At 35.8% G+C, this 19,924-nt stretch overlaps 1 protein-coding gene across 1 annotated transcript in view; it reads right to left on the minus strand.

Annotated features, from left to right (window-relative positions):
• The window catches only part of LOC107285994 (rap guanine nucleotide exchange factor 6), a 50,677-nt gene extending 44,328 nt beyond the window's left edge, over positions 1 to 6,349 (minus strand). Inside the window, exon 1 of the mRNA XM_015814279.1 lies at positions 6,226 to 6,349. Coding sequence (XP_015669765.1) covers positions 6,226 to 6,336 — 111 coding nt within the window. The 5' untranslated portion in view covers positions 6,337 to 6,349. The remainder of the gene's footprint in view (positions 1 to 6,225) is intronic.
• Positions 6,350 to 19,924: the final 13,575 nt, after the last annotated feature.

Raw genomic sequence — 19,924 nt, forward strand, 5'->3', positions numbered from 1 at the left:
GAAAATCTTAATATAATGGATTTTAACTAGATCATATAACTTGCCAGAAGAAAAAAAATATTCATATGGCGATAAGAGAAACTATATATTCAAATAGAGTACAGGTGAACACTGCTTAACAACTACTCATTCCGTAACCATTCACTATTAGAATGGCACTGAAAGAGTGGTGACTTACCTTGTTTCTCCGAAAATAAGACCCAGTCTTTGGGGGGGGGGCTCCAAAAGAGGCACCAGGTCTTATTTTCGCCCCCGGCCTCCATTTCGCCATCAGAGGCCTTCAGGAAATGCCTCTGCAGCTGAAAATGGAGGTCTGAATTGACACGCCCCTGCCCCCACCCAGGCCTGCATTTCATCATCAGAGGCCTTTCCAAGCAACCGCAGAATATTTTTAAGAAAAAATATTAATATGATCAATAATTAGTATTTGCTACACAGATTATACAGAACAATATAAAAATAAAATCCAAATCTGTCCATAATTATTATCTTCCCAACATGCTAATGATATCCTGGTTTGATCAGGATTAATGACAAGTTTTAAAATTTATACAGCAAACAATTATCCCTTGCCAGAAATCAGTTAATTACCCAGAAAAATGGTTTTATAAAAAATATAACTTAAAAGAAAAACAGCAAGCTTTTGATCAAACAAACTGGGAGTGACTTTTTAGGCTGAATACCTCCTTAGAATATCTCCTTAGTTTGCAAGCTTGTTCATCATAATAGGGGATTTAGAGTCTAGATTTCCAGCTGGTAGGTAGGAAGAGTTTTACAGCACACTCTATAGTTCCCCCATGTCTATTTCTAGTCTTTATATGAGATATCTCACACCATCTGAGCCACAGGTCTCCACCTCAAAGTTTCTGAAAGTAATTTAGAAACTGAAAAGTTGGAAAGCCCCTCATAGTGATCTAATACCATCAGAGATATTGATTAGATCCATAACGGTTTCCTTTCTTAAGAATGGCAACATCATAAACCCTATAAACAATCATTGTTTGTCTGTTAAGCATTCCTAATAATCTATGTACCCATTTTTTATGTTACAAGTTACTGGATTGGCTAGACTAGGAAAACTCATAGCTGATGAACAGGCAAGATTTAGGGAACGGTGCCAAAGCTGAGCTGAAGCTTGTTATTCCCTGTCCAAACCTCCACAGCCTTCAGACAGGACATCAATAGCAATAGTTAATTCCCCAGAGGCAGGGATGTAAAACTGGCATTATCGTTACACTGATGATACCCCACACCGTGATGATGGATGATCTCACCCAGCAGCTCCATCTAGAAGTTTTGAACAGGAGCCAAGAGAGCACTGAACCCTGCAGGACCCACAGAGTAGGTGTCAAGGACAGGACCTCTCACTCTGATGAATTGGAATTGGCTCCGAGGAAGAGGAGAGCCACACAATACAGTATTATCCACCTCCAATCACTTCAGCTGATCCAGAAGGTCACAATGATCAACAGTATTGCAGGTTGCCAAGGGATCAAGAAAAGCCAGGTGCATTACCGTACAACCAAGTTACTCCAGAGGTTTGCCAAAAGTATGACAAGTGCTGTCTCTGCTCCACATTTAGGTCAGTATCCCATCTTACAATGTCTAACATATAAATACACAAATGGATAACAGCCCTTATATGTTATATTTATTGACTCAAAATGAGCTTTTAATTCTATTCCAAGGGACAGATTCTGGTGGAAGCTGTCCCTTTTATTTATCGAAGGAAATGTTATTTATATCACAATTTGTTCCAATAAATATGAGTAAGCTTACACTATTCGGTGCTGTCATTTCATGATTTATCATTTTTTAGAATATGTATCATCCAAGGATCAGGTTGCAATGCAAACAAAGAAGCATGTCTTCAGAGTCAGCATAAAAGTACAAATATTATATCTGTGCTGTGGTCCATTACCAAATTCACTTAACCCTATGATTTAAAGATAATTTGGGAAAAATCCATTCAAAATTAAGTTATTGTGTAGCTCACTTGGTGGTGATGGTGGTGGGGATAAGAAAGCTTTGCCAGTAACCTTTGATGTAGAATTTCTATAATTTATTTGTCAGATATGAAAATAATCTACAATTTCATAGAGATTGGGGAGGAAACTAATCCATGTAAAAATTAAAAAGAACATAATTAAGCTTTGTTTAACAACTGCCTCATACAATGAGTGTTTGTAATTACACCAGTGATGAAAAAATAACTCTACAATCAATCCTCACATTTATATCCATAAAGGAAAGGAATCTTGAAGAAAGATCATAAAATGAAATCGCAAAGTTGCCATTTCACTTTGGTGGCCTCTTTGCTTAACAATCAAGTTGCCAGTTCCAATTATGGTTACCTATTAAAAAATTCGAAACCTCTATCTTCTTATAGCATTATGTTACTGTTTTCTGAAGTTTAATATTTGGGGGCTACTTTGTGAACCAACAAACGGTTATCGCAGTGAGTTTAACAACCGTGGCACAATGGATTCATGAGTCCACACTTTTAATTAATTTTCATCTACTGGATATTGATTATGTCAAAAATCTTGTTTTTCTATTCATTTTTGACCTCTGATCATAATAAAAACTCTCAATTTCATGATTTTATATGTTTCCATTGGATGAGAATTCCCAGATGTTCTGCAATCTTCCAAATCTAGTACCGTCAGAATTATAGTCATTAAAATTCCCAACAAGAACAGGAAATTTCAGTCATAGCACTTTCAAAGTTCACCTAGTTACAGAAGGCAAGGATGAAAATAATATCCAAATTATTTAAGCAAAGACTAAAAACAAAGCAAAATTATATTGTTGTTTTAGAAGCAGAAAATGGGAAGTACACAAGTCTTCCAAAACTTAATGTTTTTTCATCTGAACTCCCCCCAGAAATTAGGTTTTCCTCCCAGTCTGTAAATATAAAAATCTATGTTCGTGGTGAAACATACCAGAAAGGCAAAAGAGAATATAAGGGAAAGATTAAGCATCCCTCCACCTGCTTCTTTGTTTAAATCAGAAAGCCACATTCAAAATTTGCATACCAACGATAAGGTTATTCATAATAAAAATATTAGAAGGATCACCATCTTCTGATACAAACATTTAGAAAGGATTAGTGAGATTTTCACAGTTGGAAGTAATTTGCTAATAAATTTAATTAAGGTGCAAATCTCATATGGTAGAATGTGTTAAAATGAATATAAACTAGTAGCCCAAATTAAGAATTAAAAATTTATGTTCCATCCATTTCAATTGAAAACTTAAGTACATACTGTATATACATCTGTCCACTGAAAACCCATGAAACTAAAGATGCTTAAACACCTACTGAATTATGCCCAAAATAATTATAGAAATATAAGGATAACAACAAAATACTAATGAACTCTGTTGAACACAGATTTATATTGTAATCTATGTATGCAGATTCAGTGCTATGTATATATACATATGTAAGCCATACATGCACTGGGCTTCTGCCTTAGATATTATTGCACTATTCAGCCTTAATAAAGTCTCTAAATAAAAAAAAGAAAGACTTCGTGTATGTAAACTAACTCCAAATATCACATACTGGCCAACTGTTAATTTGACTAACTGCAGGTGAACAGATTTATTTATGTTGTTTTTATGCCACTCAATTTCAAAGAACTCCAAAGCCAATTTGGCATTTTTCATTCACCATATGAATTTCTATAGGTTATTAAAAATATATGAGCAGATAATAGTCCAACATAATAATTTATTCATATACATAAACTTGATGCTTAAAAAGTTCTTCTGCAATCGGACCATTACCATCACTACCAACGCTGTTGATTTAGTCTGATAAAACAAGTAACTAGTAACTTACTGCACGGATAGTAACTAAAAGAAGCTATTGTTTCACATATCTAGTGCCATCACATTGTCGTTTTAAAAGGATTTTTTCAACTCACACAAAAGGAAAAAACAATCAAGAGTGGCAAGGAATATTTGGAATTTTATCAACCAAAGCATCAGTCTGTGTAGCTCAGTGTTACTTCTACTGTCTGGCACTGTGGTTCTCGAGATGTGTTAAAGTTCACTCTGTGTAGTCAATATGCCCAAATTGTGCATTATAGTACAACAGTATCTATTCCTAATCTGTGATTTCCTTTCAGGTCTTTTTAAGTATTCTTCTACATGAAAAGAATAATATTCTATCAATGAGCTATTTACGTTCCTAAACATTATTTCTAGTGTTATCACTTTTGCCCCAGCAGCAAAGGCAGGAGTTTGCTGAATTGGGGATAGAAAACTAAATATAAAGCCAAGTGAATCTTAGTTGGATTAATCAAATTCCTAAACCTGATTTAACATAGTTGTGTCCACATATTTCCGTAATATGGTGAACTGCTAGCTACTCCACTCTATTTTAGAGTAGCCTAGCTTGCCCCTAATACAGATAATCCCCAAGTTACAAATGTTCCCTTAGGGAACGTTCAAAGTTACGCGATAAGCATCCCCTAGTGTTTACGAACAAGTACCAAAATTATGAATGTTGCAACACCACAGCAGTCGTTCACCCTTATGAATGATGGCAGAGGCACTGCAACATTCACCCTGACTATCCCCTCCCCCACCCGCCGCCAGGTCTCCAAAGGCATTAGGCCTGTGGATACTCATCTTGCGAAGATCTAGAGAGCCTTCGTTTCTTGGCCTGTTTCGCGGCTTCAGGCCTTTAATGCGTTTGCAGAGAATGGAGGCCTAAAGTACTGCAAGATCAGTAGCGCGAGATCTCATGCTACTGATCTCGCGTGATCTTACGTTACTTTAGGCTTCTGTTCTCTGCAAACAGAGGTCTGAATGAGATCTGTGGCAAAAGGCTTTGCAAACGGAGGGAAGGCCTGAAACATTGAAACCTTCTCTCCGTTTGCAAAGCCGTTTGCCATCTTTGCAAAAAGCCTCGTCCGTCAGTCCCGGCCTCCATTTTCATCAGCAAAGGCCTTTCCTCAAGCACATTTTGCACAGAGACTGGAAGCCTGAAGTCACGCAATATCATGTCCCCCAGGAGCTTCCAGTCTCGGTGCCCAAAAGGTTTGCAAGCTGGCCGGATGCTTTGAGGCAATGATTTCACTGACCCAAAGCCTCCTTTCAGCTTGAAAACATTTAGTGACAAAAGTGAAAGGTTCTGGGTGCCATGATCTTGTGCGGCAGAGAGGAGACAGCTCGCTAGATCTTTGCAAGATAAGTGACCCAACATGCATAATGGGGGGGGGAATTGTGGGGAGTATGAGGTATCTCAATGGCTCGGGGGAAGCCTTGGGTGGTCTGAAGCAGCTGGCCTGTTTCATCACTATGGCCTTCCCCACCCTGGGATACCTCATGTGCATTTAACAAACCATACAATTAGCGAATGTGTGGGCAAAAGCAGGGAGTGATCGCATTCAAGGTACACCATTCACTCCTACGAATCCTCGAGTTACGAATGGAATGGGCAGGCTCCATTACATTCGTAACTCGAGGACTACCTGTAGTCAACTGATTAAAGCAGGCATGCCAAACATGCAGCCCGTGGACCACATGCGGCCTGCGCAGGCCACACCTACCCCGGCCCCACAAAGGCAAAACAAGTCCCAATATGCCTGTGATGCGATCGGGTTTGACATCCCTGGACTAAAGGATGCCAACCACTTCGTCTTCACAGATTCAAATCTTTAACAATTATAGTATTACACATTTTTAAACACCTATTTTCTTTAAATATCCTTATCTTTCCTTGCAAATAGCATATGAATTACTAAATTGTCAGCAATGAAATCTTCTCCATTTAAACTATTTCCATCTATTACCTCATTAATTCCATGGTAAAAACTTGTGAGATTTAGTTTCCAGTTAAAGTTATTTGCAAATAACAAAAGGTTCTCTTTGAGCCTGGTTGTTTGCTTGTAGATGTTTCATTTTGCAATTAGGGAACATCATCAATCAGTGCTATTGTGTGGGGAGTTTGTTTATATTTAGTAACTTGCCCTGCCACTTTTGGAGGAGGTGTATTTTTCTACTTGGTAATATTCCTTGATTATGCCATTGCTTTCTGATTGACTGATTGATAATTGATTGCCTGGTGTTAATCCCTGCTTGTCATTGTGTTGGCTGTTGGAGAGGAGAAGTTACATTTCACAAAAAGCATTGCTACACTTTCTTTATTCTGTGGAATATTACAATAAACTATACTTTTGGTTATGAAAATAAAAGCTTTGAATTTACCTGGTAGATGTCTGATAAACTGCTACTCCCAGAATCACTGGCAATGCTACAGCCAGACTGACTTGAAGGGACATGTGTGACCTGCGGATGCTGATTATCTGTGAGATGCATCTTGGTAAGGTCTGCTGGAAGCTGGAAAGAGGGGAAAAAAGAAATAATTGGACAGTCATTATAAAAATACAGGTAAACAACATTCTTCTTCAGAGTACAAAATATCTTTTCAGTGGGAAGAATTCGTTTACTGGTAATATATGAATTTATCTCTGAATGGCAAACCTCTATAGATAAGAATACAGGGTTGCATGTTCTCAAGGGTTTAAAAACATTAGCAACTGAGGAAAACATCATGGATTAGTGTTTTAATAACTCCAAGGAGACATTTTCAAAATAAAGTTTTGTTGTAAATTAAATATTTGGAGAATTATTATTGCCATTTGACTGAAATCATCAAGTATAAGTAGAATTACAATTGAATCTGAGTGAATGGAAAACACCTTACCGAATGGAAAAATTCATTTTCTCATTCACTCAGACCTATTCTTTTATCTTGTTTGTTTAAAGTTTGTTAAGACTTGTGGGTCTTTCCCAAATAGATACTGGACACAAATTAAGTTGTAAACTATTTTTAGAAAATAAGGTGATGAAACAGCAACAAGAGGAACAAACATGTAAGAGATAGTGTCCATGTTAGTATTTTAAAAAAGAATGGGTAGAAAGAGTACCTAGGTCAGTGATGGCAAACCTTTTAGAGACTGAGTACCCAAACTGCAACCCAAAATCCACTTATACATCGTCGAGTGCCAGGTAGGTGTGGCCCATTGGCTGGGTGTGGCCAATTGGGTGGGCGTGGCTGAGGTGGTAACGGCAGACTGGATGGGACTAAAAGGTTCAATCAATCAATTCCAACTTTGCAAGATCTTTTTTTTCCCGCGAGAAGTTGAAATTGACTGATTGAACCTTTTTTTTTTTGCACATGGTGGCGGAGGCCTAAAGCAAAAAGGTTTTATAAAACCCAGCTGAAGGCCTAGGACAGGGGCAACGGCGTGCGTGCCCACAGAGAGGGCTCTAAGTGCCACCTCTGGCACCTGTGCCATAGGTTCGCCACCACTGACCTAGGTGTATTTCTGTATCTTTATAGGTTGATCCCTATTGCTATTTTGCTGTAGTAGTTAAGAGACTTAGTTTGCTATTCAGTAAGTCTTTATAAAGGATATTTGTGTGGTTGGATATTTGTGGCTATGTTGTACATTCCTTTACTACTGAGAGATAAACGGTTGAATCATTTGCTGCCTACTAGAAATTTCAGGATATTTGGCATTTTAGGGAAAACTCTAAAGAATGTAATTGGAGATAAATTTTAAACACAAGGATTATTTTGTTCTTAGGAATGAATACCTGCCTATCAAAAGTATGCTCTGAAAAGCAGTGTCTATTTCTTTCAATGGTTACCACAAAAATGCTTAATTATTATTTCTATTTTTATGTATTTCATTGTATGCATACAATATATATATATATGCATATTTTATATTTGTTAATATTAAAAGCTTGGATATTTTAATTTTGATAATTTTTACATGTACAGATTAAATTTTATTTTAGCTTTATTTTCAATATTTGATTTTATTTTGAGCTTTATCCAGATAAATAATGTGAACTGATTATGCCCCCCATTGTCTACTGCAAATTAGATTGATTAGAGTGATTAGACAAATAGTTTTAATCAGCCCCCTCACTGATGGCCAAAATACCAATGTTTAATAGATTTATCCCTGTAGAACAGATATGAATGTTAAAAATGGACTTTTAGAACTTGATATGAAAGTGACCCCTTAGAAGCTTCAGCCTCAGTTTTAAATAATTGCTAATCCAAATCCTTAAATTTGGTGGTAGTATAATGTTATGTTAAGATTCTTAAAGAATTGCCAAGAATACAAATGTTTAAAGGAACTGTTGATTCTACCTTACATAATTAAAACCACAGATTTTTAAAATAAATTTGCACATCTTATTGTTATTACAATAATGGTTTGCTTTTCAATATATTAGAGTACATTTTTAAAAAAGAAATTTAATACACATCAGATAGAAAGATATTCAGGATCACTTTAATTACAACAAGCACCAAGTTGCCTTTTGTTGGGCTACTTATCTTACTTAAACCGTTGTATGTATTAAGATATTTCATTTGCTTTAATCGGTTCAATAGACAAAGTGGATGCTGAATTCAATACCCCTTTAGTCCTCTTGACTATGATTGGAAATAACAGAAGCTATAATTCAACATCCTCTATAGTCACAGATTCAACTACACACACACAAAGCTGCTTAAGCAAAAGTTACTTCAAAATATAATTCCCCAAAAATACATCATTATTTGTAGTCAAGCCAAAGTGTGGGATCATCTTCAAAATGCTCCTTTGCAATGCATTTGCTTTCTAAATTTTATGAAATTTTGCAATTATATTGTACTCTCATTTTCACAGCAGCTTAATAGTATATTGTCATATATATCTTTTGCAACTACAGTAAAATATCAACTATAATGTGGAAGATTTAAAAAGGGGTAGGCAATTTCTGCCTTTTAGGATTAACATTCAAGAGTAAAAGGAACAGTTAAGAAATATACCATAGACCAGCATTTGGTAGAGCCTTGGAAAAAAATATTCAGATGCCATGAAGCGTCTATATTTACAAAAATTAGAATAGTGGAAACAATGTTCCCTCTGACACTCTATTGAAGTGAAAGTTGGTCTTTAAAAAAGCAGTATAGGAAGAATATTAACACTGTTCAAATGTTGTAGAAGTCTCTTGAGAATACTGTGGACACCAAGAAAACAAACATATGGCTCATTAAACAAACCATATTTCTAACTAGAATTCTAACTCAAATTATCCTACTTTTAGCACATTATGTGAAGGCCTAGCTATCTGGAGGAAGTTCTAATGTTGGCAAAGGTGGAAGAAAACATTACATCACTGGTAGATCTGAAAGGCCAAGTTAGGGACAGACTGTCATGAAGAAAATCTATCTTTATGGTCTCTAAGAGTTGACAACAACTTGTGATGGCACATAATCAAAATTATTAAAACTATTATTATATCCTTAAAACTATATATACAACAGAGGTCATCTCAATTTTGAAATATTTCCCACATTTTAACATAAAATTAAAATATCTGGTTCAGAAATAGAGTGTTCTGCATGATTGCTATTAAAATTTGCATTTTAAGATACGCATTAGTGCCTCTATCTGACATGAGGTAGTAAAAACACTTTTTTTTCCAGTGAAAAGATTTCAAATGTGTTTTGAGTTCTTCAGTTTAGCTCATTTCAAAATCAAATGAAACATGTGAACTTTTTTAAAAAAGAAAATTGAGCTCAGACCGAAAAGTCTCTAAAACAGTATTTTCCAGAATACTTCTGCTAAAGAACAACAGATGCTAATTAGTGAAATTGTTCCAAGGACATTAGGAAGTTTCCAAATTTGGATAGTAAAAGTAAAATCAGCTTCCAACAGATTGGGCAGAATATCAGCCTGCTTAAAATAACAAGCAGGCAAGCTGGGGGTTGGAAGGTGATCATTTCTCTGACTGAGAATTGGATTTCAGACCTCCCATCAGATGACTATCTGATATCAACTGATATGACCTCTTTAGGGAACCACAAAGTCAAGTTCTGAACTATAACACCCTGTATATAATACAACATCCTAACTATACTCTTTGAATGTGCCTAAATACCAAATACTGGTTCATATAGAATTATCATGGGAAATGATGCAGAGATGAACAAATGAGTTAATAATTCTAGCATAGTGAAAGTTACTACACATATGTTAACATTAAATAAGCATATGCATGGTACCATCAAAACTGCTTTTATAATAGTTCACAAAGTAAAAATAAAAATAGTCCAATATCAATATCTAAAACTATGCACCCAATTGCAGATGTGTTTGTTTTGAAAGTTCTAGAAGACTCCTGGTTATTTTAATGAGATGAATGCCTCTTACATCTGAGAGGAATAACATTTTAATTCAGGCACGCTGGCTGAAGAATTCTGGGAGTTGAAGTCCACAAGTCATAAAAGGGCCAAGTTTGAAGACCTCTGTTTTAATTAGATGTTTAGGAGTAACAATGTCTGGCTACTATTCTAGAGAAGTACTTCGGTTAAAATTCCTGAATTCTGCCCACAAAATTGACATTACTTTTAAACTGCCCATGTAAAATTCAGTCTCTATTTTCTATATTATTTATTGTTCATATGCTGAATTGTGTGAGTGAACTATACTGTTATGATAAAGACATGATGTCAACCATTCATGCATGTATGTATGTATGTATGTATGTATTTATCTATGTATTTATGTATTTATTTATTTATTTATTTAAATTTATATGTATTTAAACACTTGTTAAAATGAACTGTAGACTAAGCTTACAATACTCAGTATAATGCAACCTATTTAACAGTCGATATCTGAAAAGATAATCAAACATGCTTTGCAGGAGAAGATTTGCCCCCTCCAGGCCAGATCATTACCTGACTTTAAAATTCTTCTTACAAGCATTCTTCTGACAAATAATAGTATTACTTGTTCAACTGCCTGAAAAAGCTTCCTTCAAATGTATATTCCATTCCCTCCCTACCAGTGGTATGGATTATTAATATATTGCACTTTATTGTAATTATCTCAGGAACTTTCTCTCTTTTTTCTAAGAAGAATACTAATTACATAGCAGAATCTAACTAGTAGTCAAGTTATAGTGCTGTTTCTCTCTATCTTGGAAAGACCCTTCTGAATTTGCCCTTACTGGCAGATGACTGTCTTACTAGAAATGTGCATTTTTCTGTGTTGCTCTCCAAATATGGAGCATCCTCTTAAGTATGGCACTAGGCCCCCAGTTATTTGTTTTACAAAATCAATACACCAAATGTTTTGCCATAATCGTTAAATTATTTTAAATTAAATTAGTTTGATACTATTAATTTTTAAAATTTTGTTAACCATCTTGAGGTTAAAGGCCAGAGCGTAAATCAAAAAAGTAAATATTTGCTTTTCTTAGATTGTGGGACATATATAAATGGATATCCTGCTTCAGTTAGATTTTATCACTTTATTTCCTCATCTCAATTTTCAATATATGCCACATTGTCCAAAATCTATTTTTCCTTCACTTTTCTGCATTCCTCAATACAAGAAATAAATTTTGAGATGGCTGCCAGCTGCTTGATTGCATCAAAATCATCCATCCTTCTTTGTACCACAGCTAACTTATGTTTTTTAGACATCAGGCATCTTTAAACTTTTTATATCTTTTAAAAAAGATTTATTCACCTCTTTTTATGAAATATGTGGGTAACATGAAAACAATTGCTCCAAGGCTTTATCAAAGAGAGAAGCAACCTAGAACTAAGGAGAAACTTCCTGACAGTTAGAACAATTAACCAGTGGAACAACCTGCCTCCAGAAGTGGTGAATGCTCCAACACTGGAAGTTTTTAAGAAGAGACTGGACAGCCATTTGTCTGAAATGGTGTAGGGTTCCTGCCTGAGCAGGGGGTTGGACTCGATGACCTCCAAGGTCCCTTCCAACTATTATTATTATTATTATTATTATTATTATTATTATTATTATTATTATTATTATTATTATTATTATTATTATTATTATTATTATTATTATTATTATTATTATTATTATTATTATTATTATTATTATCTTCCATTCATACATATTCCCATTGCAAATATCACAATGGATCTGACAACAGTGATTTTAAATTCAAGGGTCTTGAATGAACTCACCAAGTGAATTTGGGTTTTGCTTCAGTTCTATATGGGGGATATCACTCATCTATCACAAAGGATGATTATGAAATTCTTAAAAAGAGATGCACATGCAACAATTTTCACTTTTCAGAAATACATTAACTATAAAATAATTCTTTTTCTAACCAAATGGTGCCTATACAGTAAGATTGGTTTTGTATTAAATAAAATATTAATCTACATTCTGTTTCATCAAATGTATAAAAGTATCTAGAAAGTAGTAGGAACATACCCTTATATTATATAATACAGGTTGCTTAGTAACCACACATTCAGTGTCAATTTGAAATTGTCATGGCACTGAACAAGTGGTACTTACAACCAGTCCTTGAAGTTCTGGCCTTCACAGCACCCCTGCAGTCATGTCACTGCGATCTGGACGCTTGGCAATCTGCTTGCACATACAAGAAATGCAGCACTCCACAGTCCAGTGGTCGCCATTTGTAACTGCACTGCCAACTTCCCACAAGAAAAGTCAATAGGGCAGCCAGCTGGGAAAGTTACTAGTCACTCCAATAAGTCTCTCCTGCCCAGCAGCAGACACCCCCAGTCCTGCCACACCTCACTGGTTACCCATGCATGCCCCCTCACTCAGCAGCAATACCCCCCAGGCCCTGAAATTACTCACGTGCACCATTCCACCTACCCATGTGCCCTGCCCCATACAGCTACAGTCATCCCTGGGCTCAAAATTGCTCACACATGCCATTGCACCCACCATTGCTCCATCACTCCTGGGCCCAAAAGTGGTGTGCGCCACAGCAACCAACCTTGTCCTACCAGGCAGCAGCCATTTACCTGCCTGTTGGCCTGCTTGCAAGCTGCCTGGCACTTCCAACTTCCAGCCAGTTTCCCCACTGACTTCGCTTGTTGGCAGCCAGCAGGAAGTTGTGAGGAAGTCCTCACTTAATATCTATGATTCTCATTTAATGACAGAAACAACTATTGCAGGGATTGCCATCGCTAAGCAATATGGACCAGGGGTTGGAGACCTCTGATCTAATAGATTGTTTCTCCCATACAGCAGCATCAGGCTTATCTTACTTGGAATCATAAATTAGACTGGAAAACTGAATAAAACATTTGAAAGTCAGGGTCAAACTACTTCGTACTGCTGCCAAGAAAATGACACAGATTCTTTTGTGAAGTCATCTGGTTGTGAAGGAGATTTTATTTTTTACATCTGTATATTTTTAAAAATCTATAAAAGCAGGTATAATGATTTAAAATCAGAAATATTTTGTTTAGTGTGATTGTTTCTTTTAAATAATTTAAGAAAAATGGAATTACATATTCCACCTTCTCAATATATTTTTATACAAGAAATAAGATGATTTGCAATTCCCACGTTTAGGTTTACACCTGAATACTGCCTACATGGAAAGATTATACTTTCCCAAACGGATAGAAGTGGTCTTGAGAATTCAAAGTTTTTTTTTAATATTGGGAGTATCTCAACATACATAACTGAGGCTAACTGTATCTTGTGCAGCTTCAGATTTCATAGTAACCATGACAACCATGGAACTATTTAAATTATACTGTGCACAATCTATGTGGTAGTATAGAGAGTGAAGCTGGTTTTCAATACTGAATGAAAGAGTAAGAGATCACTGACTAAAGGATGCAGAAACATAAGTGAATGTACTCGATTTTTGCTGGTAGTAGCAATATTACTTTCTAATATTCTAGGCAAAATATGGAAATATTATATATATAATTTATTAAGAAACACATTTCAAATATCAGTATGGGGTTGGAGAGTACATATACTAATGACAGAAAACTGACTGGCTATATTTCAGAACAAATTGTGTGTGCAGATGGGTAGATGAAAGAGGGAGAGAGGAAGAGGGGACTATCAACTAATCTACAGCCTATAAAATTCAACTGTATAAATGGATTTTTTTTTAATATAGGCAGTTCTTAAACTACCACTATCGGTTCAGCAACAGTTATGGGGCTACTATAGTGGGGCTTACAATCAGACCTTGGAGTTTTGGTTGTCCCAACACCCCACAGTTCCATGATTACAAATCCCATGACACTTATAAGCAGTGCTCAACCAAGATCCGCAGTATTGTCAGGGACTTTATACATCCTCTCCATGACCGGTTTTCATTATTGCCTTCTGGGAGGAAGTTTTGAGGTATCCAAAGCAGAACAACTGTAATATTCTGTAATAGCTTTGTACCATATCATATTAACCTTGTTAACTCTCAAGACTCTTCTTTCCGCTATGTATTCAAAATGGACTCTGTATGTGTGTGGGTGTGGGTATGTGTGGAAGGAAGGAAGGAAGGAAGGAAGGAACTTTTTTTTCCACTATGTATTCAAAATGGACTCTGTATGTGTATGGGTGTAAGTATGTGAGTGAGTGAGTGAGTGAGTGAGTGAGTGAGTGAGTGAGTGAGTGAGTGAGAGAGAGAGAGAGAGAGAGAGAGAGGGGGGGGGGGGGGGGGGGGGGGGGGGGGGGGGGGGAAGAGAGGAAGGAAGGAAGGAAGGAAGGAAGGTAGGTAGGTAGGTAGGTTTTGGTGTCATTTTTGTATAATTTGGCATTTTGGGATGCTGCTACTATTATTATATTATTATTATCTTTAGAATGGTGACCTTGGTTGGTGGGTGGTATTCCTTCTTTCGAGAGTGGTGCATCAGAATTTTATTTTAATGCATGCTCTTGTATGTACAGGAAAATGACAATAAAGTTAATCTTAATATACGATCACATGATCATCATTTGCAACTTTTCCTGCCAGTTACCCCAGAAAGTCAATGGGGAAACTGGCAGGGAAGTACACAAGTTGCTGGGATGAATCTCTCCCACTCATATACCTTCTACCAGCCTCCCTGCTTTTACAGCATACCTGACACTCACACACCACGAGGCACTCTCCCAACCCTCGCCATGCCTTCTTCACACCACTGCATACTCTCGTTGACCCATGCTGCACCTATTACACACACACGCACACACTTTTGTAAACTCTCCCCAACCCATACTGCGCCTTTCACCTACTTTTTTGACCTCATATACCCCCCTTCCCAACATGTGCCATACCTCCCATGCACCTTCTGATCCTCCCCTGCACCCCCTCAGTCCCTCTTCACCAGCAGCAGCCATTTGGCTGCCTTCTAGGCTGAGACTTGTAATTTTCCACTAACTTTGATTGTGGGAAGCCAGCAAGAAGTTGCCTCACCTAATGACCGTTAACGATGACAACCAGGACTACCAGTGAAGTGAAGCAAACTTACTTTACAACTACACTGCTTAGTAATGGAAATTCTGATCCCGATTGCTGTCATAAGCCAAGGTCTACCAATATAGCATAATGGAAAGAAATAGAATACCCAGCAGAACTCAAAAGGTTATTTTAAAAAATCACTTTGAAATGTCTTTAAAGCTTTTAAAATTCACCAGTATTTGAAGGATGGCAGCAAAGAGATGTTTCAGATGAAACTCAGAAAAATGCAATATATGGATCAACAACACTTAAAGCATCCTTTAAAAATGTACATGCTTTTCTTCATTTTACATTTCAGACAGCCCTGTCAACCACTTCTGGTTTTAATTCATTGCTTACACTTTAGGACTTCTACCCACGGTCAACATAAAACATGACAAAAGATTTAAATTGTTTCTTATAAAATGGTCTACGCAGAAAAAAATAATTTAAAAAGCTTCTTTTCAAACACTTCCCACCTCTGAAATCATATCACAGAACTCATTATTTCCTAAATCCTATCTGGCATTTCCTCTTTCAGAGATAACGGTAAAAACCTATTATTTTTCAATGCCCTTGGCTTCTTAATCAGGGTAAGGATGTTGAGTTTTTTTCTTTTGACTGGTATGTATGTATAATTTCAATTACTGAATATAGCTAAATATAATGTGAATGTACACATTACATAATTTAAATCTGGTTTTAATTATTCTTGTTAGTTCCGCAAATATTTTAGCAGAAAAGTGGGATAATAATTATTTCAACAAAAATAAAAATCAACATTAATCTAGCTATAGTTTTGAAGTTTGACTCCAATGTCCATCATCTGTCAAATTAAAAATTTCAATGAAAATTAAACCAAACCTCAAACTACTATATAATTAAAGCATTTTGTGTGGTTACCTGTCTCCATAAAAATGTCTCCCAACTTCTTTAATGATTCTATTCTATTATTCTATTCTATTATGATTAATAAAGATTACAATATATAGATTGAACAAAGACTATATTGTTAGACTTGTTAGCAATTTAGATTTTAGAGTTCTGAAAATCAGTAAGAGGTCTTTCTATATTCCTTGTACAAATAGTCTTATCTTTATCTTCGTCTTGTAGGAACCAGGTTTTGCTTCTACTGTAGGAGCAGTGCTGAAAATCACTTTGATATACAGGATTTTGCTATATCACTATTCCTACTGATATACTTGGGAATCAGACAACACATATTCTACATAGGAATACAATGTTTAATATATTTTATATCATGTATGTATAAATATACTTTATAATTTGAAGATCGCTTTTAGGGATATTTTTTTTCTTTCTATACATTGTTTTAATAAATAAAGATGGCTGGGCTATAATTAAATAATTCTACACACTCCATGCAATTATGTCCAAATTTATATGAATGCCTGCAAAATGTAAATATGATCAACTGGCACAATTAGCCTAATCTACATAATATTTCTGTAATATATCCACAGCTGTGCCACAGGCTATATTTCTATGTATTTCTATGATAGATCTGAATTCAAATGAATGTAGTAATGTTTACTTTCAAAATGATGTCTTACAGGCTAAGAAATAAAACCAATATTATATAATACAATCAAGATGCAAAAAGATTTTTGATGGGCTGAAATACTATGCCAAAACCAACAAAACAGAATATGAGCTAACAGTTTGACATACTGTAGGTGCTAAGAAATTGAATGACTTAAATTCCATTGGTAGAAACAACTTTTTACTTTAACTCAATCACCATGTCACTTTAGAATTGTACTCCTAGTTCTGGACATCATGTGTTAAATTAGTTAAAATGTTACAAATCAGAGCATGCCCAGATAAGGTGGACTAAGTTTAGTGACAGAACACATTTTGTTTATCAATTTAATTGCTTGATAATCCAATGAGTAGTTGCTGAAAGTATTTTTTTTGCAGAAGATTAAGAGGAAACTTGAGGGTAGATGGTAGATGACGAAACTGAGTTCCCTATTATTCCACCAAACAACTAAATTCAATGGGTGAAATATTTTAGAAATTTCCTAATTACAAGAACTATTTTATAGTGGAATAGACTATTTTAGGAGATACTATACAGCGTGTGAATTAATGACGGCAGAATTTACAACACGAGATTTATGTCATTCAATAAACAGTTTCAGACAAGAATTTCCAGATAGAGGATACTATCTGTTTCCCCAAAATTAAGACCCGGTCTTATATATCCTTTTTCCTCCAAAAGAGGCATTAGGTCATAATTTCAGAGAATGTCTTATCTTAGGACCACCACAGCCAGGCCTCCCACACCCTGACATCTATTGTGCCACCGCTTGACTTCTGCGGCCGATTGCCACCACTTGCAGCCAGACGCCATGTGGCGCACTGCGCCATTGCCGCTACTCATGGCAGGAGGCCGCATGGTGCTTTGTGCGGTTTCTGCTCCTCATGGCAAGAAGCCGCGTGGCTCTTCGAGCCATTTCTGCTGCTTGCGGCAGGACACCACATGGCTCTTCAGGCCGTTTCTGCCGGCAGCAGAAATGGCCCAAAGAGCCACACAGCATCCTGCTGTGAGCAGCAGAAACTGCACAAAGCACCATTTGGCATCCTGATGCGAGCAGCAACAATGGCCCGAAGCGCTGTGCAACCTCCTGCTGCGAGTGGTGGCACTGGTGTGACAAGCCACATGGCTTGACAAGTGTCGGGGAGTGGGAGGCCTGGCTGCGGCAGTCGTACCAGTAAGGTAAGCAGGTGTGAGGCATGTGGGACAGATTCAACCCCCTACCCCCGCTCTAGCTTGATTTTAAGGAGTGAATCTCGCCCCAAAACTAGGGCTTATTTTTGGAGTAGGGCTTATATTAGGCCCACTCCCAAAAATCAAGCTAGGACTTACTTTTGGACTGGGTCTTACTTTTGGGAAAACACGATATTTAGACTGATTAGGCAGGGAACTGAGTAGACTTAATGTTAAAAGAAACTATAATACACAACCGTTCCGAAATTTCAACAAAGAGCTTTTGATTTGGGTATGTATATTTTTACTTTTCTATCAGATGGAATACATGCAGATAATACTGGCACATAATTATATTCAGTCCAATGCTTCACAATCGTGTAATTCCTCTACCAATATTTTTTAAATTATACAACAAAGAGAAAGACTTACTGTGTTACACAGAGCAAAAACATTTGAAGCACTAGAACTGATATATTTTAATTCAGTTCTAAATCTAGCAATAGCAATCCAATTGTTCCTTTATATTTTCACATACTTTTTTTAGAAAAGGAAGAATATACTTATTTAGCATTCCGAATAAAGATATACATTTATGCAAATAGTAAGCTTATATATAGCATAACATTCTTGTAGGAAAGACAACTCTAATTACAGTCATTGCAAAGCTATTTGTAGAAAAAATATGTAGAATTTCATGAAGAATTTCATGAACACAAAAAAGTAATTGCTCATTCAAAATATATAAGGAAACAGTTCACTGTAACTCACAATGAAATAAAATATTAGATAAATGTATAATTTTACTTGCATTGTTCTTTTCCAAAGTGTTTACTTTTATATCTTACATGCAACATTAATTATTTTGTATCAATTACAAGGATACTTATCCGTATTGTTCTGCATTTCTTCTATTAGTTTTAACATTATTTCAGACTACACATAGCAGATTTTTCATCTAGTCATTAGTATTTTTAAGCATTTACAGTATATTATAATTGCTAAACTTTAAGAATGTTTCTGTTTCTGAATTGTAGTTCATTCAACAGCTCTACTATAATTTGCAGTAATGCAAAAGATATTATAGATCCCATATGGACTCTGCGTTGTGAGGTATTAAGGAAAGGGAGGAAAAAGTGTAATTGTCATCCATCAGATAATATTTATAGGGTGGCTAACTGAATAGTAATGTCCATACTTATTTGTAAAATAACAGAATTTTTGAAGGATCAAACATCTTGAAAGAAAGAAGGGGGGAACAAATTTACAGATAATCTACTTAGCTCTTTAGAAACTTCAGGATTGATTCCTACATAACATTCCTAAAATGCAAGTCAATCATCAATTATCCAAATGGATGGCTAAGATGTTAGTGTGTTATCTATCTATGGACACCTAGAAATGTACCACACAGTGGCAAGTAAATCAAGAATTCTTAAGTCCTGTCTTAATTATAACCCTTCAATTAAATGCAAATTAAAATTTGTATGGCCTCCTTGATTTCTACAATAAAAAAAATAAAATATATTTTATAGAAACATAGAAACAATCTATAGAAAATAAAATTTTACTGAAACTTATACAGAGGCTGTATTGATTTATATCAGAAATGTTTACAAACCACTAGAAACAGCCCACTTCTAGGAGTTATTAATAATTATTGAGAAAATGTTATCCTTCATACTTAAATGTAACTCCACTATAGAGATGGCAGAACATATTACAGATATGTTCCCTTATGTAATTATGTGAGCTCTCGTGAAGGATATGTCTCAAGCTCTCCTGCCATAATTGTGCTTTTTTTCCTCATATGTTCTCATATTGAACATCCTTTCCAATTTTACCATCCCAAGAGACATATATCACAAGAAAAAAATATGTTTTTCCTTAAAATATATAGAACATTAA

The sequence above is a fragment of the Protobothrops mucrosquamatus genome, unplaced genomic scaffold (genome assembly GCF_001527695.2).
Source record: "Protobothrops mucrosquamatus isolate PMUCROS unplaced genomic scaffold, P.Mucros_1.0 scaffold234, whole genome shotgun sequence".
Classification (NCBI taxonomy): Eukaryota; Metazoa; Chordata; class Lepidosauria; order Squamata; family Viperidae; genus Protobothrops; species Protobothrops mucrosquamatus.